This window comes from Prinia subflava, chromosome 12 (genome assembly GCF_021018805.1).
Source record: "Prinia subflava isolate CZ2003 ecotype Zambia chromosome 12, Cam_Psub_1.2, whole genome shotgun sequence".
Lineage (NCBI taxonomy): Eukaryota > Metazoa > Chordata > Aves > Passeriformes > Cisticolidae > Prinia > Prinia subflava.
Window position 1 is genome coordinate 21,140,998 of NC_086258.1, and position 26,723 is coordinate 21,167,720.

At 48.0% G+C, this 26,723-nt stretch overlaps 1 protein-coding gene and 1 pseudogene across 2 annotated transcripts in view; both read left to right on the forward strand.

The window, feature by feature from the left end:
- The first annotated feature begins 4,933 nt into the window (after positions 1-4,933).
- Positions 4,934-26,723, forward strand: part of DNAH9 (dynein axonemal heavy chain 9) — a 126,122-nt gene continuing 104,332 nt past the window's right edge. Inside the window, exons 1-7 of one of the 2 annotated variants that reach the window (XM_063409389.1) lie at positions 4,934-5,123; positions 14,383-14,491; positions 15,455-15,602; positions 17,298-17,472; positions 19,618-19,791; positions 21,319-21,526; positions 25,999-26,164. In XM_063409389.1, the coding sequence (XP_063265459.1) occupies positions 5,073-5,123; positions 14,383-14,491; positions 15,455-15,602; positions 17,298-17,472; positions 19,618-19,791; positions 21,319-21,526; positions 25,999-26,164 (1,031 nt within the window). In that variant the 5' untranslated portion in view covers positions 4,934-5,072. Of the gene's footprint in view, positions 5,124-8,042; positions 8,061-14,382; positions 14,492-15,454; positions 15,603-17,297; positions 17,473-19,617; positions 19,792-21,318; positions 21,527-25,998; positions 26,165-26,723 lie in introns of those variants that run through there. The other variant, XM_063409390.1, reaches the window with a different exon arrangement.
- Positions 8,067-12,488, forward strand: LOC134556923 (17S U2 SnRNP complex component HTATSF1-like; annotated as a pseudogene).

Consider the following 26,723-nt stretch of genomic DNA (forward strand, 5'->3'; position numbering starts at 1 on the left):
CCGTTTTTCCCCCCCTTTTCCCCCCTTTTCCCCCCTTTTCCCCCTTTTTCTCCCCTTTCCCCCCTTTTTTCCCCCTTTTCCCCCCTTTTTCCCCCTTTTCCCCCCTTTTTCCCCCTTCCCCCCCTTTTCCCCCCCTTTTCCCCCCCTTTTCCCCCCCTTTTTCCCCCTTCCCCCCCTTTTCCCCCCCTTTTCCCCCCCTTTTCCCCCCCTTTTTCCCCCCTTTTTTCCTCCCCTTTTTTCCCCCCTTTTTTCCCCCCCTTTTTCCCCACCTTTTTTTCCCCCCTTTTTTCCCCCCTTTTTTCCCCCCCTTTTCCCCCCCCCCTTTTTTCCCCCCCTTTTTTCCCCCCCTTTTTTCCCCCCCTTTTTTCCCCCCCTTTTTTTCCCCCCTTTTTTCCCCCCCTTTTTTTCCCCCCTTTTTTTCCCCCCTTTTTTTCCCCCCTTTTTTTCCCCCCTTTTTTTTCCCTTTTCCCCCTTTTCCCCCTTTTTCCCTTCCCTCCCACAGGGTCAGAACAGAAGGGTTTGAGTCTTGGGCGACTTCAGTGCTGAAAATTGAGTTGCCAAAATATCAAAGTTCTTCTGGTCCCAAATGTCAGCTGCAGGTTCAGGTTTTGGGATCCCAGTGTTTGACTGAGGTGCTGAATTCATCCTAGAGCCACTTTGAGGCTTGACATTGCAGAAATTAAGGTTTAAACCCAGAAGTTTCTAAACTTCTGTAAAAGTTTTGGTCAAAGGAATTGTTCTGAACCTCTCCATGAATTCCTCACTCTCATCTCTTTTTCTCTCATCATTGTACCTCATGTGATGTCCCAAAGAAATCCCAGGCAGGTACAGGTGTTTGTGTGTTCCCTGTCCATTTCCCTTCCATCAGGTTCTAGTTTAAAGTTGTCATTGAAAAACGCCTTTGAGGATCTTAAAATAAAAGGGGGAGCTGAACAAAAGAGGCCTAGATATGACTCAGCTGCTAATGATTCCCTGGCTGCTGGCTGGAGCGTGGTGTCTGAGGCAGGCAGGGCTGTCACTCCATCATCGCTGCTATTAGAGGGTAACCATGGTGATGGTTAATTGGCTGCCTCAGTCGTGCAGCTCCTGTCGATGTGGGTCCTTACACAGAGAAACTCCCTTAATTGCTTTGCTTTAAGGTGGCAAACAGGGGTGAGTTTAGGGCAGGGAGCAGAGATTCCTCTGTTATCAGGGAGGTGAGCTGGCTGCTCCCTCCCCTGGGGAGGGAGGGTCTGGCTGGAATGGATTCCACAATGGAAGGTGGGCAGTGAGGTGGTCTGGCTGTGTTTCCTGTTTAGGAAAACAGTGATAAAGCAATGGAATTGTCTGCCCAAGGATCTGGGGGAGTCACCATCCCTGGATATGTTTAAAAAAGAAAGGATGTTGCACTCAGGGCTATTGTTTAGTTGAGGTGCTAGGGCTGGTTAGTCCTGATCTTAAAGGTCTCTTCCAACTTGGTGATTCTGATTTATCAGCCATGCAGTGAGCCTCGATGGCCCATTAACAGCAGATATCCCCTGGAGGGAGGATGAGCCGTGGAAGAGATAAAGAGCACTGCCCCAGCTGGTTTTAACTTACTCCATGGGAATGGAATGTGGGAGATAGGTGGTCTGGCTGCATTGGCCTCACTCCATGGAAATGGAAGGTGGGAAATTAGGTGGTCTGGCTGCATTGGCCTCACTCCATCCAATGGAAGGTGGGCAGCGAGGTGGTCTGGCTGTAATGGACTCACTCTCTTTGGAAAGCAGGACATGAGAAGAACAAAGCTGCAATCAGGCAAGCAGAAAAGACCAGCCAAGTGTCTTCTGAAGCAAACTCTTGCAACTTTTTTCAGCTGGACTGTCCAGTCTCTTCAGCCCTTTTTTCTTTTGTCAGAGTTGGATTGTGATGAGAGACACACAGACTTATCCCAAACAGTGTAAAAAGCTTTATATGGTCAGTAAAAACTCAAACCAGAACAGTGATAAGCCCCAGTCATCATGGGCCAAGTGTAGGGAGGGCAGCATCTGGGTTTTTCATACCTGAACACCAGCACTAAGCACTGGCTTGGTTCCTAGGTGAAGAGTGTGCAGGATGCAATCCGGGAGAAGAAGAAATCCTTCAATTTTCTTGGGGAAGACATTAATTTAGTCCCCTCAGTGGGGATTTTCATCACCATGAACCCTGGTTATGCAGGACGAACTGAGCTACCTGAGAATTTAAAAGCTCTCTTCAGGTGAGTCGAGGTCAGGTTTTGTGACCTCTCTGATGAAACTGGCAGAAATTGTCTTTTGGAACATCCAGGCTTCATTGTCTTGGGAAATTCACTTTCGTTGGGGATTCGCAGATGGTTTCAGCCCTGTGCACCTAACCTGGATCAGGGAATGCACAGGGAGGGCAAGGGAGCTCTGTCTTGTGCCATTGGAAAGGCAATGTGGGCAGACTGGGAGAGTCTCCAATGGCTCACTGGAGAGGACCTGGAAGATAAAGCTACAAATTCACTGCCCTTGAGCTCTGTAGTCAACACTTGCTCTGCAATCCTCTCCTGCCTGTCTCCCTAGGCCCTGTGCAATGGTTGTGCCAGACTTTGAGCTGATCTGTGAGATTATGTTGGTGGCCGAGGGTTTCCTCGAGGCCCGGGCCTTAGCCAGGAAGTTCATCACGCTCTACCAACTCTGCAAGGAGCTCCTGTCCAAGCAGGTGAGCCCTCTGCTGTGCTCTGGGTCCCAAAATCAGGGATGTGACACTGCTATAGATCCCCCAAAATCAGGGGTGTGACACTCTGCCATGCACTTCCATGGCTGAAGATTCACAGCTTTTAGTTCCTGACTGCCTTTGTGGCAGCTGCTGGGAGAAGGGAGGGCTTGTGGTCACCAGAGCAATGACATTTTCAAACTGCTCTCCTGGAACATCTGCAGGGACAGACGCACTTGGCCAACTGCATTAGTGAGAGAGATTTTTCAAAAGCCTCAAATGACACCATGGCTGGGGCAGTGTTTGATGACCCTTTGCTTTCCAGTCTCTTAGTTCCTGTTGATTCTCCTGCCTGAAAGGGGTTCATGATGACTGTTCCTCTCTTAGTCCAACTAAATACTTCTCTTTCATGTCAAGTGCTGACCATGTAAGGTCACCTCCAGTGCAAAACTCTGGTTAATCAGATTTTAACTTGCCATCATCTGCATAGATCAAAGCTGGGATGAGTTGAATTGTGACTCCAGATGGAAAACCTGATCTTGGCTGTGCCAGCATGAGCTTGGGAGGGTTTCTGCCTTGTCACAGAAACTTTGTGGTGTGCAGCTGGAGGCCCTGTGGGACTGTGGCCTCCCACACAAAGCTGTCAAGCTGTTGGGCTGTGCTCTGCAGGGTTTTAATGAAGCAGAAGTAGAAGGACTTGCTTGTTGGCTTGAGAGTTCCTCTCATGCCTTTTTAGGATTCCTTTCCATCAGTGTCCTCCCTGCCCCTGCTTCCTGTGCTGTCCCCAGGATCAAATGTCCCTGGTAACCTGGTGATGGAGAAGTTTGGGTGTCTGAGGCCTCAGAATGGACTAACAAGCCTTCCACCTCAGTAGCTCCTGCAGATCCAGGGCTCTGGGAGGACTTGTTTAATCTGCACAAAGGCCAAGGTTTTAGGGATTAGGGGAAAAAATTGCTTAGGTCCCCAGAGTGCAAGTCCTACTGCTGACTTAGTGCCATCTCTGAGGCAATGTGGTGGCATGAAGAGCTGAATTATTTGACTCGTTAGTACTCTCCCTGGTGGGAAGCTCACCTTCTGAAATGGAGGCCAGGCGACTCAGGCTGGTGGAGGCCTCTGGCCACAACACAAATAATGAATTTGTCTGCATTTCCATTGCTGACTGCTCTGGCAGCTGGGACTGCTGGTTCTCACCCCTGCCTGGCACTGCCTGCCCATAAGCTCACCCCGTTGCTGTTTCTCTTCCCCCTCGAGCAGGATCACTATGACTGGGGCCTGCGGGCCATCAAGTCCGTGCTGGTGGTGGCCGGCTCCCTGAAGCGCGCGGACCCCGAGCGGCCCGAGGAGCAGGTCCTGATGCGCTCCCTCCGCGACTTCAACGTCCCCAAGATCGTGACAGACGACATGCCAGTGTTCCTGGGGCTGGTTGGGGACCTGTTCCCTGCGCTGGATGTGCCTCGGAAACGCCACCTGGACTTCGAGGCCGTGGTGAAGGAGGCTGTGCTGGAGCTGCGGCTGCAGCCTGAGGACAGCTTTGTGCTCAAAGTAGGAACCAAGGGGTATTCTGCTCCACCTGCAGCAGCTTCAGCAGCTCAGCTGGGTTTTCTCAGCCATCTTTGCTTCTTCAAAGAGGGCTCTGCACAATCACAGAACCGTAGAATGATTTGGGTCGGAAGGGATATTAAAGCTCAGCTCGTTCCACCCTCTGCCATGAACAGGGATGCTTTCCACTATCTCAGGTTGTTCCCAAGGCCTGTCCAGCTCATCTTGAACACTTCCAGGGGTGGGGCAGCCACGGTATTCCCCTTGCAGACAGACCTTGATGGAGGACAGTCCTGACTGTCCCTAAATCCACTCTGCCTCTTCCCTGGATTTACAGAGTCTGGCTCCTGTAGGCTTGTGCACATGCAGCCCCTGGAGTGCAGAGCCTCCTTGGCTGGTGGCTGTCACACATCAGTGGTGCTGGAGGTTTGTCTCCCTGCTCAGGATTTCACCCATCACGGTTAGAGTGGTCAGACCAAACTTGGGGTCAAATCCCTTTGCGTGTCTGGTCACTAATTTCTATACAAGGGGCCCAATGAGAGCTAATTCCCCAGGATGGTTTGGGTTGGAAGGGACCTTAGAGGACACCTCATTCCTCCTCCCCTGCCATGGGCAGGGACTCTTTCCCCTCTTTCCCAGATTTTGCACGTTTGAGCTTCAGTTTGGCACCTGTGCCTGAGCTCTGGGGCTGTTTCCCCAGGTGGTGCAGCTGGAGGAGCTGCTGAGTGTCCGGCACTCCGTGTTCGTGGTGGGGGCTGCAGGCACAGGCAAGTCCCAGGTGCTGAGGTCCCTGCACAAAACCTACCAGAGGATGAAGCGCCGTCCTGTGTGGACAGACCTCAACCCCAAGGCAGTCACCAATGATGAGCTGTTCGGCATCATTAACCCAGCAACGAGGGAGTGGAAAGATGGTACGTAGGAGAGTCGGGGATGGTGGAGGGATCTCTGGAGTCTGGACAGTTCTTGAAACACGAGGTTTATTGCACAGAGGTGTGAGTACAAGAGCTCTGCTTAAAGCTGCCAGCCACAGCTAGAAGCATGCCCAAGAAAAGGAGAGCAAGAGTGAGAGAGCCAGTAAAAGAGGCCTAAGTTCTTGTTAAATTACATCTTGTTGTCTTGAATATGCTAATTTACAATCATCCAACCAGCACAAGACACAAACCCTATAGAATTTACATACAGCCTGTAAGAATTACTACATTACTGTATTGTGTTACATTTTAAACCCTAAAAGCTGCTTACAGACCCCTTTTCTCTTCCCTGCCACATCGGCAGGGTCCCTCTGGCCTTTGGGCCCTTGGCATCCCTTTATTTGCCAAGGGTACTGTTCAGTCAAGAGGGATTCTCCTTCAACTGGCCAAACCATTGTTTTCCAGTTGTTCAGTAACTCACGGCTTGGCATCTTACATCTCAAAACTTGCCTTCATTTCTACTTCGCTTATAGGTTTCATATTCCCAAAATCTTTTGCCAAGCAATCATATTTATAAGGCTTTCCTGTTTCATCTTTCCCAGCATTGGTATATGTCTTTTCATGGCTGAATTTGGAGATAGAAAGGATACTTTTAATGACGCTGCTGAGTGGCAGCAGGGTGATCGCTCTCTGTGCAGGTCTCACAGCCCAGGTGCTGTTCCCAGCCATGTGAGGGGTTGCTGTTGGAAGGATGTGTAGGGTGGCACAGCTTTTTGGTAATTTATCCTTTTGCCATAAGGATAATTATCATGTCAATTAACACTGACACTTCCCAATTCCTAACTGGAGCAGGTTATTTTTTGGGGCTGGGCTGCTGATGGAAGAGAATTCCCTCCTGCCCTGTGCTGTACACTGGGGCCCCCCAAAATGTGCCATTGCCAGGTTTCTGTCCCTGGACACTCCCAGCAGCCTTTGAGAGGTGTTTTTTCCACTAAATATCCCTGCCTGATCTCTAGCACACGGTGTTTGCCAGGCTGTTGATCCTGATTGCTCCTGAGGAGGATGAGATGAGCATTTAAAACCTGCTGAAAGATTACAGAGATGTGGAGTGAAAAGGTTGGGTTGTGACTAATCCAGAAAGGCAGCTTTGATTCCCTGTGTGGCTGTTCTGGGAGCTGAGGGGGAGGTGAGGGAGGATGGCTCCATAAATCATCCTTGGCCAGAGGTCTCCAGGAGAGAAGCTGCCACCACCTCCCCTGGCCCCTGCCACCACCCCTCCTGCCCCCTGCTCTGCTCCAGTGCCAGGGTTAATTTCTTTCTAATTGTGATTGGACACCCTAAATCAAAGTGACAGAGGGAAGTGTGGGATGTAGCCAGCACCCTGCAGAGAGAGCTGCACATTGGGGATTGTGGATCAGGGACTGTGGGTGGCACTGAACAGCAGGAGAGACATTGGCAGGTGGCTGTCCACTGTTCTCAATGCTCTGTTTTTAGAGAACTTACAGGACTCCTCTCTGATGGCTCAAGGCAGATATTTTCTGCATTAACCATTCCTGAAAATGTTGTTTCTTCATGTCAGAGAGCAGCCAGGCCATTTTCAGCACAGCCTGACAGAGAGAGGATATGTTCCCTTATGGATCAACTGCTTTTCCTCTTCCCAAGTTCATCCTGTCACTCACTGCACTGCCAGCAGCTGGAAAGTTTGTACATGTTAGGTGGAAAAAAGTCCCACAAGGGAATCCTAAAAGTGCTATTTGCAAAACCAACCTCTTCTTTCAAATCCCAAGACCCCTCTGTGGTGCGGATGCCCGAGGTTGGGAGAGGGGCACTTCCCTGCAGCTGCCGTGGTGTGTGATGCTCTGAGGCAGGAGCTGCTGCTGCACTGGCAGTGCTGGAGTGGTTGCCAAGCTGTGTCCAGCATGAGGAATGGAGTCCAGGCAGAGCCAGGGAGGTGTTATCTCTGACCCCATCTCGTAGCTGTGTCAGCTGAGCTGTTCTGCATTTGCTGTGCACAAGCTTTCTTTGGGTCATGCAATGCCACAGGCGGTTCCTGACCTGGATCACGGGGGAATAGCTGGTCCTGGAGAAACAAAAAGGCATGCCTGTCACAATTCACCAGAAGAGAGGCTGCTTTTAATGTTTGCCTGATGTTCCTTCATGCAGACCAGCCTTTCCCTAGGTATTTCCTCATGTGGAGGAGAGTGATGGTTTTGTGGAGCTCTCATTTGCCCTGCAGTACTTCTGCTCTGTTCCCAGCTCCTCTCTCTTCTTAGCATTCATTATTTACTCCCCTTGAGACTCTGTATATTCTGTCTCCTTGATTTCACTGACATTTTGTTCTGTCACTCAATGTCAGTCTTGGCTTGTTCTTCCCTCAGTCTCACTAAAGCCATGACCCAGTGTTTAAAGCATCTTGATTTTCCTGGTATACTTCAAGCCAAAAAAAAAAAAAAAAAGATAGAAGAATTTCCAAGGTATATTCAGATGGTTTTCTGTCTGCATTGTATAGTTTGTGAGGTTTTTTTTCTCTGAGTATCTGCTCTTCATTTTTCTTATGTCTTATGGTTTTCAGTGGGAATGAAGCTTATGTAGGCCCACAGTCATTCTCAATGATAATAACTCTGATAATATTTTTTCTTCAAAGCTGATATCATCATATAGTATTATTTATGTCCAGATGCAAAGAGTTATGAATGTTTAATGGGAAAGCATAATTTTTAGGGAGTTGCTGGAAATATCTGTTAGAGCAGGTGACAACTTCAATGTTCATCAGCGTATTTGTGTCACCCTCCCAGGACTGTTTTCATCGATCATGCGAGAGCTGGCCAACATCTCACATGATGGTCCCAAGTGGATGGTACTAGATGGAGATATTGATCCAATGTGGATTGAATCTCTTAACACTGTGATGGATGATAATAAGGTAACGGATGTAAGGTAAAGAAACAGGTATTCCTTGTCAAGTGTGATTCAGCCTGGGGGAAATGCAGATTGTAATAACATCTCCTGGAATTATGCAGATGTGTTTCTTCAGACACACCAAACAATATTGCATAAAGGCAATGGTGCATGAGGGAAATAACTCTGAGCTTGTTTTCATTGGAATTTCCCTTTTCTGGAGAGTCGTGCTCGTGAGCAATTGCAAATGTCCTGATCATAACTTTAGGCTCTTTAAAAGTAGAGTAGGGACATAATTCTGTGTCTTTTCCCCACCATGAGGGAGTGCTTTGGTTTCAGGGTTGTGGAAGAGAGAAGAACCATTCTATGCCTGTCAGAAATCATGTCACGGCATCCCAGAATGGTTTGGATTGGAAGGGATCTTAAAGCTCATCCCATCTCACCCTCTGCCATGGCATGTCACATGTAACAAAACTTCAAATTAATAGAACATAAACCTAACATCACTCAAACAGTACAGAAATTAACTTAACAAAACTTAAAAGTAACATCACTTAAATTTAACAACACTTAAACATAACAGAAATTGATCTTAATAGAACTTAGCATCAACAGGATACCAAAGTAATAAAACAGAACTTAACAATAAATAAAACATGACATAACTCAGACCTAAACATAGTGAAGCTTAACTGTGCTTAACTCTTAATTTGTATCAAATAAACATAACCTATTCTGATTCCATTATTATGAAAAAGGTAACTGAAAATTTGGTATGTAACAGCTGAACAATATATAGCAGCAACATGGATTTACTGTTAAGATTATAAAGGCGTGGCAAGTATATTATAATTTTATATAATTTAGCTTTCAGAATAACTCATAGTAATTGCAGCTTTACTAAAGAAATAAGGACAGCTTAAAATTTCACAAACTGCTATTCAACTTTGCAGCATTTTGCAGATGTCCGTACAATATATTTGAGCTTCTTCCATTTCCTTCTATGTTTCTTGAAAAGTTTCTGGGTTGTTGGATTGCTGTTATTTGTGTCATCACACTGTGGTTTTTGTTTCCCATCTCCCTGCAGAGCTGTTACTCGGCAGTCTCTGCTTTCTTCTGCAGGTGGGCAGAACTCTTCTCCTGATGCTCTTGGATCTTTTCTGCCTGAATCTGCCCAATCAGTCAATCTTAAACTGTTTCCTGAAAAAATCCCTTGATTTAAAATTCAGAGGGTTCCTTTCTGGATTCAGTGAACCAGCGTCTTGCAAATCTGTCCCTTTTCCTGGGATAAAATCCTTTTCTCGCTGTTGTATCCTTGTGTCTGGATTGCAATGCAAGATCTTCCCAGCAGTGTGTATTCTGTTACTATTTGTTAAAACCAGCTGGGGCCTGTGTTCTTTATCTCTTCCACCCATCCTCCCCCCAAGGGATATCTGCTGTCCATGGGCCATCCAGGCTCACTGCAGGGCTGATACAATTCCATCATCCATGGGAGATGCTCCACCCAGGGGAGGAGCCCAACATTCCCACCTGGATAAACCCTGGGATTCAGAACACCAGGGCAGCCTGTGTGCACTGCATTCCCAGGGGAAAACTGGACCCATGTACACCACCAATAGACTTTCAGAGGTAAACTACACCCTTCTACAGGATCATCTCTGCTCCAACAGAACCACATCTGCCACTGCAGGAGGACTTGATTGGACTGCTCCAACACCCTGACCAACAGAGTGTCAGGTTGTATTCTGACTCTGTCAGTGTTTTCTTTTTTTGTTCATTTGCCTTTTTTTTTCATACTACTACATTTTTATTTTTAATATTCCTAGTAAAGAACTGTTATTCCTATCCCTGTATTTTTGCCTGAAAGCACCTTAATTTCAAAATTGTAATAATTCGGAGGGAGGGAGTTTACATTCTCCATTCCAAGGGAAGTCTGGCTTTCCATGGCAGACACCTGTCTTCCTAAACGAAGACAGCATGCTCTTCAGGTGGCAGCAGAAGGGGCATGGGTGCCTGAGGCCCAGTGAACAGGGCAGGATGAGTGGTGGGGACAGAAATGAGGAATTCTACTGGCAGCTGCAGCTCCAGCAGCAGGACGAGGCCAAGCCAGCCGTGGGCAAAGGCAAGTCTGAGCCCTTTACCTACAGAGACCTGGGGGATGGAGCTGCCTACAAGTGGGACCTGGGGAAGAAGGCCTGGTTCCCCAAGATGACAGAGGATTTCCTGGCAACCTATCATGCCAGCTATGGCTTTCATGCAGATGAGACAGATATTTCATCTGCTTCTGGTACAGCCAGTGAGAGTAAGCAACCAGTAAGTTCTACGATATCAGGAACACAATCATCAGCAAATGAGACAGGACAAAACAAAACAGTTCCAAAACAAAATTTGGAAAGAAGGAAGCTTGAACCAGGATGGTTTCATGTTGAAGAAGACAGAGACACAAATGTTTATCTGACAGGTCTACCTCCAGACATTGTGAAAGATGAATTTGTACAGGTCATGTCAAAATGTGGTATCATCGTTCAAGATCCTCAGACAGAAGAACACAAGATCAAACTGTAAGATAAGGAAGATCAAACTGTAAGATAAGGAAGGAAATCTTAAAGAAGATGGCCTGTGTTGTTATCTGAAGAGAGAATCAGTTCAACTTGCTTTGAGGCTTCTGGATGAAGCAGAAATCCGAGGCTATAAACTGTATGTGGAAGTTGCAAAGTTCCACGTAAAGGGGGAATATGATGCAAGCAAAAAGAAGAAGAAATGTAAAGACTAGAAGAAGTTGTCTCAAAAGCAGAAACAGCTGGATTGGAGACTGCAGAAGAAAGATAGGGCAACTCTAATTCCTTATGAATGCATCATTATTACCAGAAATATGTTTCACCCCAAGGACTTTGAGGAGGACCCTTTAGCGCTAAAGGAGATTAGAGAAGATCTGTGGACTGAGAAAAGTTTGGTCAAGTAAAGAAGGTTCTCATATTTGATTAGCACCCTCATGGCGTCACTTCTGTGTCATTTAAAGAAGCAATAGAAGCTGATCTATGCAAGCTGACTCTGAATGGAAGGTGGTTTGGTGGCCGTCAGCTCAGTGCTGAAATATGGAATGGTTTAATGGATTATCAGGTGGAGAAAGAAAAAAAAGGCTTAAGGTGGGGGAGTCATTTTTGGGGTATCCTGATGCAAAGGAGCAGCAAACTACATCTGATTCGGATTCTGCATCAAGTAGTGTTAAAATGCCTGAAGGGGAACAACCTCCAGAGGTTAATGACACACCTAAGGAGGATGCAAATGACAAAGCTCGTAAGAGGGAGAATAATGGTGAAGATATAAATGAAGATGGAGCTCTATCCGCAGACAGCAGCCTTACAGGCAGTGATGGTGTAACTGATAGATAGCATCTTTAATGCTTTATGAAAGCATGATTTTTAGGGTGATGTTTGAGTGTATCCCTTTCTTCAGGGTGACTGCTGACAATATTGATATGAATATAGGTATATTAGAATGTCATCAACTGTGTGCTTTGAAGTTCTCATTAAAAGCAGTATTTAATGAGGTTCTAAAAGTTTATGTTAATTGGCTGTTCAGGTAAAGTAGCTCAAATTGCCAAGAATGCAGTAAAACTCATCAGACTTCTTTTGTTCTACCTATGCTTGTCAGTGTTTCATCACATGAGTGTGAAATATGTTCCAACCCTTACGTTTATGTAACTATATGTGACTTAAGTTATTCAAAGCTTTTGCAAGATTTGTGGATTGTACTGTTAGTTTTCCTGTAGCCCTTGGAACTCAGGATTTCAATAATTCGTGTCCTGGTATGTTGGATCATTTTATGGAACAGGTGCTGTTATCCATATAGGGTGAATGCATTGGAAGTGTTGCCGTGTGTTATGTGGCAGATGATGAGTAGTATCAGGTCACAAGCTTAAAGAAAGTGGCAGACAGTGTTGCCATAGCAACCCTAAGGCAAACTGACTGAAGAGAGGTTATTAAATCACAGCATTCAGCAAATTAATTTTTCCTTCCCCTGTTTAGCTCTTCTGTTGATGTTGGATAGAAGCTGGAATTATGTCAAGGTGACTAGAAATGCATGAACACATGTATTCCAGGTCATAATAACATTGGTTTTACACTCTCATGGTCTATAGACAATAGGTATCAAAATAGGCTTTTGATTTTTGTGGTGACTTTGTTAGTTCTTGCTTTTACATTATAGTAAGGGGTTTTTGTTAACTTTGTTAGCATGATGAATGTGAGTTCTGCTCTCCTCCTTTCTTTGCAATAATAGAAGCAGCCAAAGGTGGCGCTGTAGCTGGAGGCTGCAAATCTTGGTGGTCACAAAATGGTGTCGGCGGCACTGTGCAAGCTCCATATGGGGCGCTGCCATCTTGTATGGAAGAAGATGCTCCATATGGGGCGCCGCCATCTTGTTGTACAGAAGAGGATACTCCCTATAGGGAGCTGCCATCTTGTTGTACGGAAGAGGATGCTCCATATGGGGCACTGCCATCTTGTTGTATGGAAGAGGATGCTCTATATAAGGATCCGCCATCTTGTATGGAAGAAGATGCTTCGTATGGGGCGCCGCCATCTTGTTGTATGGAAGAGGATACTCCCTATAGGGAGCTGCCATCTTGTTGTACGGAAGAGGATGATCCATATGGGGCACCGCCATCTTGTTGTACGGAAGAGGATGATCCATATGGGGCACCGCCATCTTGTTGTACGGAAGAGGATGATCCATATGGGGTGCCACTATCTTGTTGTACAGAAGAGGATGCTCTATATAAGGAGCCGCCACCTTGTTGTATGGAAGAGGATGCTCCATATGGGGCGCCACTATCTTGTACAGAAGAGGATGCTGTATATAAGGAGCTGCCATCTTGTTGTGTGGAAGAGGATGCTCCATATAGGGAGCTGCCATCTTGTTGTATGGAAGGTCTTCAGGGACCTGTCGTTATGGTGTATGGACGGCTGTGCCTCACATGTAAACTTATTGCCCCTGTGTAAACTTGTGCCCCTATGTAAACTTATTGCAACACTGGGAAAGTCCTCTGCTTTTTCAGTTCCCACTCTGGTTCCTTTCACCACCTTGTGGCAATCCCGTTCATCTTTCCTTCAAGATCAGCATCTACTATCAGCTTCCTCTACCTGCCTTTGTCTCAGTTCTTTGGGGCATCCCAAGCTGTAGTGAGAGCAGGGCACCACTTTATCGGGATTTTAAGAGAGATGGAGCCACTGGGAGATGTCTTAAAACACGATTTATTGCCTCACGCTCAAGAAGGGTGGGAACGTCTTCACTGCACACACCAGGAGTTCGTGGCCAATGGTCCCAAGACCACAGGCTACAAGGGGTTTTAAAGGTTAATTAGCCCATAAAATACTGCCACACATGTTGTTTTAACTTCCACACCAATCCCTAATTAATTGTATCATATGTCCTGCTCCAATGCAGACAAGTTTATCCAATCCTATAATGACACACAATCCTACAGAACTACATCTTAAAACTTCTTACTACCTGTATAATGGCTTCTATATCTTAAACTTTAAACTCTAGCACTTCCCACTACTTATTTAATGTGTTTCTGTCTAAGCTATAAATCCACGTTCTTACTTACGGTCTCTAAATCTGAAAGCCTTTTCCGAGATCTCAAGTTGAACCTTGTATTTTCTGCTGTATTTCGGCCAACGTGCACTAGGTTTTGAGATCTTTCTGGGCCTCAAATTCCCACAGGCAGGGACACCTTCCTCTATCCCAGACTGCTCTAAGACCTGTTCCTTGGACACTTCCAGGGATCCAGGGGCGGTCATAGCTTCTCTGGGCACCCTATGCTGGGGCCTCCCCACCTTCCCAGGGAGCAATTCCTGCCCAACTTCCCATCTAACTCTGCCCTTTGGCAGTGGGAAGCCATTGCCCCTTGTCCTACACTCCAGACCCTTGTCCAAAGTCTCTCTCCAGCTCTCTTGGAGCCCCTTCAGGTACCCAAAGGCCACAATGAGGCCACCCCAGATCCTTCTTCAGGCTGAACAACCCCAGTTTTCTCAGCCTGTCTGAGAACTAACAGAGCTGCTCCATCTCTCTGATCATCCTGGTGCCTCCTCTGGGCTCTCTTTAGCAGCTGCAGGTCCTTCCTGTGCTGCGCCCCAGGGCTGGGGCAGCTCTGCAGGTGGGGTCTCACCTGAATGGGACAGAGGGGCACAATCCCCCTTGTCCTGCTGGACACTGCTGGGGCTGCAACCCTTTGCTGCTGTGCCTCAAGGAGCTGGGCTGGGCAGCCAAGCTCAGCTGTGCCGAGTGCTAAACCCTCTCCATTCCCATTCCTGGGAGAGCTTTAGGCTGACTGTCTGTCTGTCTGCCCGTGCAGGTGCTGACCCTGGCCAGCAACGAGAGGATCCCTCTGAACCCCACGATGAGGCTGCTGTTCGAGATCAGCCACCTGCGCACGGCCACCCCGGCCACCGTGTCCCGGGCAGGTGAGACCTGCCTGAGCTGCACCTCGCAGCAGGTGCCACCTGGGGCTGTTACCAGTCCTTTGTTGGCCAGCTTGGTCCCTTTGAAAGCTGCCAGGCTGGGAGCACAGCTGCCTGTGGTGTGCAGGTTGTGTTCCTGAAGCTCATCAACACACTGAGGATGCTGAGCCCAGCCCCACACAGAGTCTGTCATCATCTTGGGGGTGTGCTCAGGGTGTTCTTATTGCTTCTGTGGGGTCATGGCTGCAGCACTACTGAGAGAACACTGCTGCACAGCTCTGTGTACCTCTGATAAGGAGAGAGCAGTCTCTATCCCAGAGAACTCCTGATCTTTTGGAGCATGGGAACGGGGAATGAAGTTGTCCCCTGGAGTCTGGGGCCCAGAGCAATAACGTGGCTCAGGCAACACCATGTTCAAAATTTGGGGCAGGGTCACGGGAGGTGTCCTGGTTTCCTGAGTTACATCTCTACACTGTTAATGTTCCTCCTCTGCAGTGGGGTGTTGCAGTACGACATGAAATGAATGACACGGACACACAAAGTTCAGATTGGGAAAGAGAGAGAGCAAGTTTAATTTTTGGTCTGATATTTATACATTTCTGACACTGGCTGCGCCTTGGAGGATGGGGTTACCACCTCCTCAACTACACTGGTCAAAGCAACAGTCTATCAACTTCTCTCCACTTCCAGAAAGGAATGCAAAACAACAGACAGTTAGAATAACATTGACTTTTGTCTATATGAAAAACTGTGGGAACTCTGACTCCAAAAATGTAAACTTCAGAAGGCTAAGAAGAACTTTAGAAGAACAGGGTGACAGTGGGGCAGGAGGAGGGGGCAAGTAATGAGGGACCAGGTGTATTTGACAGGGTTTCAGTTGTTTGAGAGTACCTGAAAGTTTCTGGTGGGAAAAGGGAGAGAGTCTCTGCTGTGTCCTTACTCTTCTCTCTTGTCCTGCTCCTCAAGGGATCCTGTACATCAACCCCTCGGATCTGGGCTGGAATCCCCCTGTGAGCAGCTGGATTGACCAGAGAGAGGTGCAGTCTGAGAGGGCCAACCTGACCATTCTGTTTGACAAGTACCTGCCTGTTTGCCTGGACACCCTCAGGACCAGGTACCACTGCAGGGTGCTTGTGTCTCCCTGGAGAGGGCAGGTGGTCACTCACCATTTTTTCAGCTGTGCTCCAGGGCTGGCCAGTGTCCTCCTTGTCCTCAGGAACCCTGAGTGTCATTGGCTTCAGCTCCAGGAAACTGTGGGGAGAGGGGGCAGCTGACACTCCTGCCTATGCTTGGTTGGTCTGATCTGGTTCTCCCTGGATACTGATTTGATGGTTCCTATGCTTGTATCAGTTCTGTATCTCTTGAAAATTAAATCCAGGAGATCCTAAAGGGAAAATCTTTCTAGTCTCCTGATATGTCAGGCCAGACCTGAGTTCACTGCAGAAGTTTTGAGTCAATAGAGCAGATTTCAGACCTCTGCTGAAAGTGTGGAAGATGCAGAGCAGATCCTCTTTTATCCTCTCCCCACATCTTTTCTTGCCCCTTGGGGATGAGGAGGATGCTGGTGTTTGTGTGAGAGGGTGGGATTGCTCTAGGGGCAGTCCTCTCTTGGATTTCTTTCCTGAAGCATTTGAGCACAGCTGAGTCCCTCTGTGTGAGCGTCCAGCCTGGCTGTGTTCCATGACTGGACACTGACCACTGAATGTGAAAAACAGGACAAGGAGTGATGGTTTTAAACTGAACAAGGGGAAAATTAGATTAGGTATTTGGAAGAAATTCTTGGCTGTGAGGCAGGTGAGGCCCTGGCACACGGTGCCCAGAGCAGCTGTGGCTGCCCCTGGATCCCTGGCAGTGCCCAAGGCCAGGCTGGACAAGGCTTGGAACAGCCTGGGACAGTGGAAGGTGTCCCTGCCCATGGCAGGGGTTGGAATAGGTGACTTTAAAAAGTTCCCTTCCAACCCAAACTAGTCTATGATTGTGTGAATTGTGTGATTCTCCATCCTCTGCTTGCTCCCCATACTTGCAGTTTCATTAAGGAAAAAAAAAAAAAAGGAAAAAGAAGAAAAGAAGAAAAGTCAGTGAACAACCAAACCTGAGCACCAGGAGCCCCAACGAGGATGTGTCAGGAGGAGCTGCTTGAGTGCAAGTCTTGCTCCTTGGATCTGGGAGTTGGGAATCTTGCTGGGGAGCTGCTCTCTGGGTGTCCAGACTTTAAAGCTGTTGGCAGCAAAGCCCATCGAGCATCTCCAGCTCTCTCTGCTGAACAATTGTCAGACCATGAAATCCCCAGGATTAGCTGCACCAGCCTCGAGCTGAGTATTTTGGTATCTTGCTTAATTCAGAAATTGTAGAACCAACCTTTCAAATAGCTCTAATTACTTTATGGAGGACTTCAGTGCTGCTACAATATTAGTTTGGAATTCTGTAAGTGTAGCTTAAACGAATGTAAAATGGCAAGATGAAAGGTTTTATTTTATTACTCCTCTATTTGACCACTTTTGAACTGCTCACGCTCCCAGGAAATCATCGCCTTTAGCAACTCCTCCATTTTACTTCCTTCAAGAGGATCAAAGTTTTTAAATGCCTGAAACTTCTGATGACTGTTATTACGTGTGTGTGTGCCAGTGCCAGCGGGGCCAGGCAGAGATGGGGTGTTCTCCTTAGTGCTTTTCCAGGGAATGAGACACCCACTGCTGACAAGGAAAATGCTGATATTCTGGCAAAGCATTCCTGCCTTGCTTTCCTGGGCTGGGAGCAACCCTGGTGCTTCACTCAGTTCCCAATTAGGTTTTCCATTTCCATCCCTCAGATTTAAGAAGATTATTCCCATTCCTGAGCAGAGCATGGTTCAGATGCTGTGTTACCTCCTGGAATGCCTCCTGACGGAGGACAACACCCCTCCTGACTGTCCCAAGGAGCTTTATGAACTCTACTTTGTCTTTGCTGCTGTCTGGGCCTTTGGTGGGTCCATGTTCCAGGACCAGGTAAGAAGGGAGGTGCCACATCAGCATCTTTCAAGGGACCTTTTATTGCTGGTTTTTTTCTCCTACTTTTTTCTACTTTCCCAGACCTAAAGCTGTGTCAGTGATGCTGTCTGACCTGAAACCTGAACTGCACAATCCCTTTCATGCAAGGCCTCATTATCGAGGGTGTAACACTGGAGAATGGCTCAGCTCAGCGTGGTGCTCCCTTGGTGCCATCACTCGAGGCCATGGAGAGCAAGACCAGCTTTCATGGTCTTTGGGGAGGATTGAACCCTCCATTCCCCATGGGCCAGCTGGCAAAACCACAGCCTTGGTTCTGTCAGTGTAGGGTGACTTTTAAGCCAAGCCTGGGAAGCAGCTGGTCCTTGCCCAGCAGCACAAGCAGAGGAACTTCAGCCCCTTGCTCTGGCTGGAGCACGGTCAGTGGCACTTGGACATGGCATTCCTGTGCCGTGGCAGTTAATCCTGGAATTCTCATGCCATGGCAGTTAATCCTGGCATGGCAGGCCCTTGGCACAGCTGGGTGTGTGGCAGGAGGGGCTGGGAGCAGGCTCAGCATCCCACTGGGAAGATTCTGGGCGTTGCTGCCTGTGCTGCTCTGTAAATGTCAGGGAGGAGAGCGTGAGCACACAGTGTCCGAGCGAGGGGGAGCCTGATGAAAAATGATCCAATATAAAAACTGTTTGTTGCTGCCTGCTGAAGGTACCCTTCCTGGTGACCTTTTGCTGCCAAAATGTCAGGAGAAACAGGCTGGAATGCTTCCACACTGCTCAGTGTTTGTTGGTGGGGAGCAGGGCCCCTCTATAAAAGCAGATGATAGATTTGCCATTTCCAGGCTCTGAAATTAGCAGAAATCCATATGGGGTTTTTGTTGAAGAAGCAGTTTGAGCTCAACACCATTCTGGCAATAGAGCTGGGGCTGGTACTGCTCCACATAAGGGCTCAGCCCCTCCCAGCACTGTGAGCAGGGTGAGGCACCACTGTGAGAAAGCTTTTAGCAGTGCCGCACATCCCTTTTCTGCTGCCAGGCTGAGGAGTTGTGACAACAGGAGAAAGGAGATTACAGTCATTCTGCCTCTCTGGGTAGCACGAGACTGCACAATCCTGGATGCTAATAATGTGTTTTTCAAATCCTCTGGTCTTTTGATGTGTGGTGGCTCGGGGAGCTTTGCAGAGGACACTCAGCTCAAAGCTGGGTTTCCTGAGGGAGGCTGAGCAGTCCATGGCCCCACCTGGTCCCAAAAGCCCGTGGGGTGGCTGTGGGGAGGGGAGACCTAATAGAGATGCTCCAGGAACAAACTGTGCTGCTAAAACTGGCTCAGTGATGCATCTGCTCTCTCCCAGACATCTTTTTAGCAGCACTTTCCCCCTCCTTCCCCCCGTTTCTCCCCAGGGCTACAGTCCCTGTGCTCTGCGTGGGAAGGGTTCAGACAGTGGCTGGCCCAGTTTCACAAAGGAGACCTGAGGCAGGGAAGGGGACTAAGCACATTTTGCAAATCCTGACTCAGTGTCTAAAGCAAAAACTGTCACCCCAGCTCCCCCCAAAAAGTTCAGATGCTCGCAAATCTTCATGCATGGAGAGGCAGAAGGGGGAAAAGCAGGAAAGCAGGAGCTTGCTGGGCTCTGTGGCAGCAGTCGCTCTCCCGTTCTTTGCTGAACTGGGGTTGGCAGTCCTGCTGCTCCTGCTTGAAAAGAGGCCAGAAAACAACAACTAAGTGTTTGCAGGGCGGTGTGATTTATGAGGAAGAAATTTGGTATGCATGCTCTGACTATCCATGGCCACGGATGGAGATGGATGTGGTGTCCTTGTCTGTTGGAAGAAGTAGGCTCCAAAAATCAATCAAGTGTCTGTTTAGTCATAGGCACGTATTTCTCTTTTTCAAATTGATCCATCTGTCTAATCTCAGACATACTAGGAGTGATCAACACAGAGGATGAATTATTTAGGGGAATAAATAGGAGTGACGAGAAAAAATGAAGAAAATGAAAAATTAGACTTAATAATAGGAAAAAGGATAAGATTGTTATGCTGTGGAATATATTTTTAAGGCCTAATCCCACTCTAGTGGACCAGGATAAATAACATTCTCCATCTCTAATTAATTTCTCCAGATTTGCCTAGTTTCTTCTCTTTTTGTCTTGCAGCTTGTGGACTACAGAATGGAGTTCAGCAAGTGGTGGGTGGCAGAATTCAAGACAATCAAGTTTCCTTCTCAGGGCACAGTCTTTGACTTTTACGTTGATCCGGAAACAAAGAAGTTTGAGCCTTGGTCTAAACTTATTCCCCAGTTTGAATTTGATCCAGAGGTGCCACTGCAGGTAGGTGACCCTAGCAGGCTGCTTGGCTGGAGGAGTTCCTGTGTTTTAGTGACTGAACGTGGGTGTTTACATGAAGTCTGGTGAAAGGTCAGGCACCGATGGAATTCTTTATAGGATACAACTAAATTACCTTTTTTTTTTGCTGTGCTTTGACTGTAACAGCACAACCTCCATTCATCTTCCAAACATGAGTGATGCACAGCAGGGGCAGGGAGCTGCTGTGCCCGGGGTGCAGTGGTGAGACAGAGAAGGGACAAAGCCTCTGAGACACCATGACATGTTGTTGTTCTCCATGGCTGCAAATAGAGATGGGTTTATGTTTGGGCCAAGAAAAGAGTTCCTCAGGTAGTGAATTGTGATTGCCAGTTACACTTCACTGTCTTTTTAGAAATGCCACAGTGAGCAGATGACTTGTAAAAATCATCACTGTTTTAGCAAGGTGGGATTCTGCTGGGGAGGATCCAGATGCTGCTCCAAGGGGTTCACCTGGAAAGATGGGTTTTAATGGCTGGCAGCAGGAGATCATTCCTTCCCTAGTCCAGCCTGGAAGCTGGGCTCACCTGACTCATTCCTCCTAGGAGGTGGCTGTGGTGGTGATGCCTTTTCTTGGTCTTAAAATTAAGAGTCAGACAAAGTTAAGGGATATAAAAGGGTTTTTACCTTGGTATTTAATAAGGATCTTTATGGTGCAACAATTTGTCAAGGTGGAATGTGTTGAAATGCACACACCATGTATACAATTTTACAGACCTTGCAGATCAGCATATCTAACAAAGATTTCCAGTGAATGGTGTGACATCTCTTTATTTTAAAGTATTCTCCCTAGATGGGTTTAATCCTAGTTTATAGAATATGTTCTGGGGAAAACTTTGGTTTCTCAAGACAGCATAAGGCTTTCCAGCCTCCAGCTGTGAGGCCTTTGGGATGTTTGGTCTTCTTCCCTAGCAGAATACCAGGACTATGCTAAGATACCAAGCCTAAAGAATTACAAGAATACTGAGAATACATAAAAGGTACATAAAAAGAAAAGGCAAAAGAACATCATGGCATTGATGCCTTGGAAAGGCTACCTAGAACAGAGGCTAGACAGAATTAAGAGAATAAAGTGGGGTTTTGTTAAAGGCCTTCAATAGATGCACCTTGGGCAGTCAAAAGCCTGGCAGAGGCTACACCCAAGGTGGACAATGGTCACAGGTTTTTCAGACAGAAATAAGTTTGGTCTATTTGCATATCAGGGGTTAATTCAGGTTCAGGTAATGAAGTCACATTCCCCCAGTCTGCTTCATCCCCCCAATTCACTTTTGTTTATACTTTTTGTGGCCTGAGGCTCTGTTGTGTCTTTGGTTCTCAGGCACAGAAGGATTGTTTTGTCTGACCAAAACGTGAAGAGAGCTCACAAACACTCCATGTGGAGTTCAGAGTTCTCCACTAGTGCAGTGCAGGATCTGAAAACCAGAAAAGCTAAAATCTTAAGGCGTCAGCTCAGTGGCAGGGCTGGGGACACTGAGGGGGTGTCTGTGCCCCCAGGCCTGCCTGGTGCCCACGGCTGAGACGGTTCGCCTGCGGTTCCTGGTGGCCAGGCTGCTGCGGCGCCGGCGCCCCGTGCTGCTGGTGGGCACCGCCGGCACGGGCAAGTCCGTGCTGCTGGGGGACACGCTCTGCTCGCTGGACACAGACCTGTTCCTGGTGAAGAAGGTCCCCTTCAACTACTACACCACCTCTGCCATGCTGCAAGGTGAGCTCTTGAACCACGCCAGGGGAGGTTCAGATTGGGCATCAGGAAGAAATTCTTCACAGGATTGGTTGGGCACTGGAATGGGCTGCCCAGGGAGGTGGTGGAGTCACCGTCCCTGGAGGTGTTTAAGGAAAGCCTGGAGGTGGCACTCAGTGCCTGCTCCTGGATGAAGCATCTCCCAATGGGATGATGTAATTTTATTTTATTTTATTTTATTTTATTTTATTTTATTTTATTTTATTTTATTTTATTTTATTTTATTTTATTTTTTAATTTTATTTTATTTTATTTTATTTTTTTATTTTATTTTTTTATTTTATTTTTTATTTTTTATTTTATTTATTTTATTCTTTTTTATTTTTTTATTCAATTCTATACATATTTACATTTTATATATTATATATTTTATGATATAGATTATATAATATACATTATATATAATTTATATATTATGTATAATATATATGTAATTACATGCAATTTCTATTCTATATATTTATATATTTTTATTTGTTTATTTGTTTATTTATTTATTTATGTGAGCCTCGATGGCCCATGAACAGCAGATATCCCCCTGGAGGGAGGATGGGTCCTGGAAGAGATAAAGAACACTGCCCAGCTGGTTTTAACAGCTGGCAATAGAACACACACTGCTGGGAACGTCTTGCATTGCAACCCAAGACACCAACCCTTTCCATGATTCTGTGAGGCCTCGGGGGCACCAGGCATTAAACCTTCTCTCTTTGGGTTGTTCCTGGCTGGGTGGTGCCAACTGGGTTCATGCGTGTCCCCAGCTTCATTGCTGCTCTGCCAGGCTGCCAACACTTCAGACATTTTCAGAAAGGTTTTGTAATTAAAAATTCCTCTCTGGAGCTGATCTGCTCCCAGAGAGGGGACAGCACAGGTCCAGCCCATGCTCTGGGGTCACATCTGCTCTCTGGGGCAGGCTTGGAAGGTTTCTGGGCTTGGAGGTGACTCTGCACACAGAAAGTTATTTGGGATACTTGTCCCTCAAGAAAAAAATGGGTAAAACCTCCCCTCCCGGTTAGTCTCCCCAGCGTGAGGGTTACAACCTCCCTTTTTTCCTTTTCCTCCTGGAGTGGGAAGTGCCCTGGGTTGGGGAGGGGGCTGAACTGAGTGTGCTCAGCTGCCTGAGGGGACCCTGGCCCTCCCCACCTGCCCAGGTGAGTGTGTGCAGGTGTGGGGCAGGTACAGGGTGCCCCTGTTGCTCTGAGCTTGGGCCTGAGCCCTCCCCTTCTTCCCTCTGCAGAGCCCAGCACATCTTCATCACAGGCAAATGTGATTATGCTGCTTGGCATCCTTCCCCACTGCTCATTTTTTAGTTAATTTGTCTCTTTTTGTGGAGTTTGTCAATTGGCTGCTTTTTTTTCTTCCCCAGCAGGTGCCTCTTTAGATTTGTAAAATGTGAATCCAGAGCAGTTTGGGATTTTAGTTTTTACTTCCTTTGGAAAGAGCCAGCCTGAAAGGCAGAAATTCTTAGTTGAGGTGCCTGTTGGGACAGAGATTTTTAATGCAGAGCTGCACTCTTCAGGGGAAGCACAGGGATGTGGTTCAAACAATTTTGTGGGCCTGTAGCTTACAGATTTTCCTGTGCATAGGGGTTAAAAGGAAGCAGACTCTCTCTGTGCCCAAACCTGAGCAGTTCGGGGATTTTCTTTGGTGTGTTGTGACCAAATCCCACTTCCTGTGGAGCCTGGAACCTCTGGTGTGCTGCTCCATGTCCTCTTGGACCTCTGCTCCTCCATCAGCTGTATCCCTGCCCTCATTCCCCACCTTCCCACTCCAGATCTGCCTTGAGAAAATGACAATTAATGTTGTTTTTTTGGGGTTGGGTATCTTTTCCCCCCTTGGCCATCAGGGTGAGAGGAGCCACACTTGCCCAGTGTGGTGTGCAGTGGGTGTTTGAGGGGCTGATGGGGATGTGTCAGGAGCCCAGAGCTTCAGGATTATTGTGGGATGGGCTTTGAATTAAAATGCAACTTCCACAAACATGTCACTTCATCCCCAGTAATTGCATTTCACTATGATGAATCTCCTGCATCCTTGTTTAACCTCGAAAAGGGCTGATTTTATATGTTAATTAAGGCCTAATTAAATTTAAATTAAATGCTTATTTGAAACACTTAATTTGACTTGCTACCAGAAATTTCAAATACTGTGGTTTTATTGAAGGGGGAGAGAGACTCCACTGAGGAAGAATCTCATTTTTCTAAGCACAATTCATGGATTTGTGCAGAAGTGTCTGTGACAAGAAAACAGCTGAATACTTAGTGGGTAACCAGGCTGTCTGCAGGGCACCCAAGCAGGAAACAAATGGGGGTTTAAAAGATTGGTGGTCTGAAAAAACCTCAGAATATAAAATTTCCCTAATAACTTTTGCCCTTGATAAGGAATGGCTGAAGTGTGCATTTGCACAAATTTTTTATCAAAACTCCCAGTTGTCCCTAATTACAAAGGACTGCTCCTTGCCATGCTGCTGCTTACAGGGCTGGTGATAACCCCAAACTGGGGCAGTGAAACAAGTTCTGCCTCCATGTCCAGGAGGGCTGGGAGCACCTGGGAGTGGGGATGGGCTCCACGAAAGCCCCTGGCAGGAAAATCACCCCAGGACCCAGCAAAGCTGCTGCTGTTTGCTTTTCCCCTTCCTGAGGCAGTAAAGGTTGCTCAGGCCACAGTGAAAGAAATCAATAACCTATAAAAACATTTTGTGCAGCAGTGTGGGGTGATTTGCATTAAATATCACGCCAACATTGTAAATATTCCCAATATGCTACAGTCTAGAGCAGCATATGACCTCAGCCTTCTGCTAAAACAAATGGGATTTTTCCAGAGCCTCCAAATGAGAAGTTTTCTCTCCATGCTCTTTCTTGCTCATGCAGGATTCTGCTCAAAACTGGGTGGGAATGGGACAGCTCGTATTGGAATTGAGTCTTGTTGGGTTATCTGGAGATTTGGGTGATGCTGGGGAGGGGATCAGGGAACTTGGAGGAGTTTGGGGCTGTTCAGTCTGGTGAAGAAACTCACAGAATCCCTGAGGTTGGAAAAGACCTCCGGGATCATCCAGTCCCAGCTGTGCCCCATCCCCACCCTGTCCCCAGCCCAGAGCACTGAGTGCCACCTCCAGGAATTCCTTAGACACCTCCAGGGATGGGCACTCCAAACCTCCCTGGGCAGTTCCCATTCCTGAGCACCCTTTCCATGGGGAAATTCCTGCTGCTGTCCACCCTGAGCCACCCCTGACCCAGCCTGAGGCCGTTCCCTCTCCTCCTGTCCCTGTTCCCTGGGAGCAGAGCCCGACCCCCCCTGGCTGTCCCCTCCTGTCAGGAGCTGTGCAGAGCCACAAGGTCCCCCCTGAGCCTCCTTTTCTCCAGGCTGAGCCCCTTTCCGAGCTCCCTCAGCCCCTCCTTGCTCAGTTTCATTGCTCTTCTCTGGACTCAGAGGCTCCAGGGCAGAGCTCAGAGTCCCTTCCAGGGTCTGAAGGGGCTCCAGGAGAGCTGGAAAGGGACTGGGGACAAGGGCTGGAGGGACAGGACACAGGGAATGGCTTTCCACTGCCATAGGGCAGGGATGGATGGGAGATAGGGCAGGAATTGTTCCCTGTGAGGGTGGGCAGGCCCTGGCACAGGGTGCCCAGAGCAGCTGTGGCTGTCCTTGGATCCCTGGCAGTGCCCAAGGCCAGGTTGGACAGGGCTTGGAGCAGCCTGGGACAGTGGAAGGTGTCCCTGCCATGACAGAGGGTTGGAATAAGATGGGCTTTAAGGTCCCTCCCAAACCATTCTGGGATTCTGGGATTCTCTTGGGTGCATTTGAATATGTAATATTATTTTGATTGTTTGAAAATTGTCCAGGTCCTAAAACCACCCTTTCCCTTTATCCAAAAGACGTAAAAAATGCATTTTCTTTCACAAAATCAGCTCATGGGCTTTGTGCTCCAGCACCTCTTTGGCTCCATCCCAGTGCCAAGGCACTGCTGTCCGTGCTTGGGGACCCAGGCAGTGAGTTCTGTGCTGTGCTAAGGATCAGGATAATCTCAGCCAGGAGGACTGGGTTAAAACAAATATGCAGGAGGGATGCAAAAGGCTTTATCTTGCATGACAAGCTTGTGTTTGCTCTGAAGCAGACCTGGCTGGGAGCAGATACAGTTTGCTGCGTTTTGTTTGCGAGGAGGCATTGGGAACTTTGTGATTCGGGTGGAGTCATACCCAAAATCTGCCCAGGACACCCTGCAGGGCCCCCAGCCACAGCCTGGGGACAGCCACCATCCTGCCAGCCCCAGACAGGACCCCTGCCCTGGGAGCAGCCTCTGTCCTGCTGGCAGCAGTGCCAAGAGCAGCTCTCCCTTCCCAAAGAGCCGCAAACAGCGCAGGTGGAGCTGCAGGGGCTCCCTGCAGCTGCCCCAAGCACGCACAGGGCTGGGCTGGGCAATTGTTCAGACTCTCCTGCCCCTACAGGTGTGCTGGAGAAGCCTCTGGACAAAAAGGCTGGCAGGAGCTACGGCCCCCCAGGCACCAAGAGGCTGGTGTACTTCATCGAGGAGCTGAACATGCCGCGGGTGGACGCGTACGGGACCGTGCAGCCCCACACCCTGCTCCGGCAGCACCTGGACTACGGGCACTGGTACGAGGCTGCTGGGGCTGGGCTGGGAGCTTTGGGGCTGGTCTGGTTGTAGAAACGTGGGGTTTAGATGGTGGTTTAGATGCTGCTGCTGTTCCAAATAACCATCTCTTCTGGAGGAGCCACTTGGGGAGGATTCAGACACAGTGGTCAGGTCCACACTCCGCACACACCATGGCTAGCTCAGCCAAGGGAGGCAGGAGGGGCCTTTGGTGTGATAAATTCCAGCAAGGGTTTATTCCAACATGCCAAAGGGATCAGGGACAAAAGACCCGCCCATATGCTGTGCACAGGGTTAAGGATGGGTCAGGAACCAATGGTCTGAGGGTGCAGGGGCCGTACAAAGGCAGGGCAAAGGGCAGTGCCCTACAGGGGACATGGGGCAGGCCACCATGGATACCACAAGCAATGGGGAAAGAGGAAAAGGGGAAACCATGAGAATTAGGGGCATATGGGCAGAGCAAAACTGGAGTAGATCACACAGTGTTGAAGGCACCACAGGGGAAGTCTTTTCTTTCAGCTTAGGTGGAGACTCTATGGTGTGTTCTTCCAGGGCAAGGCC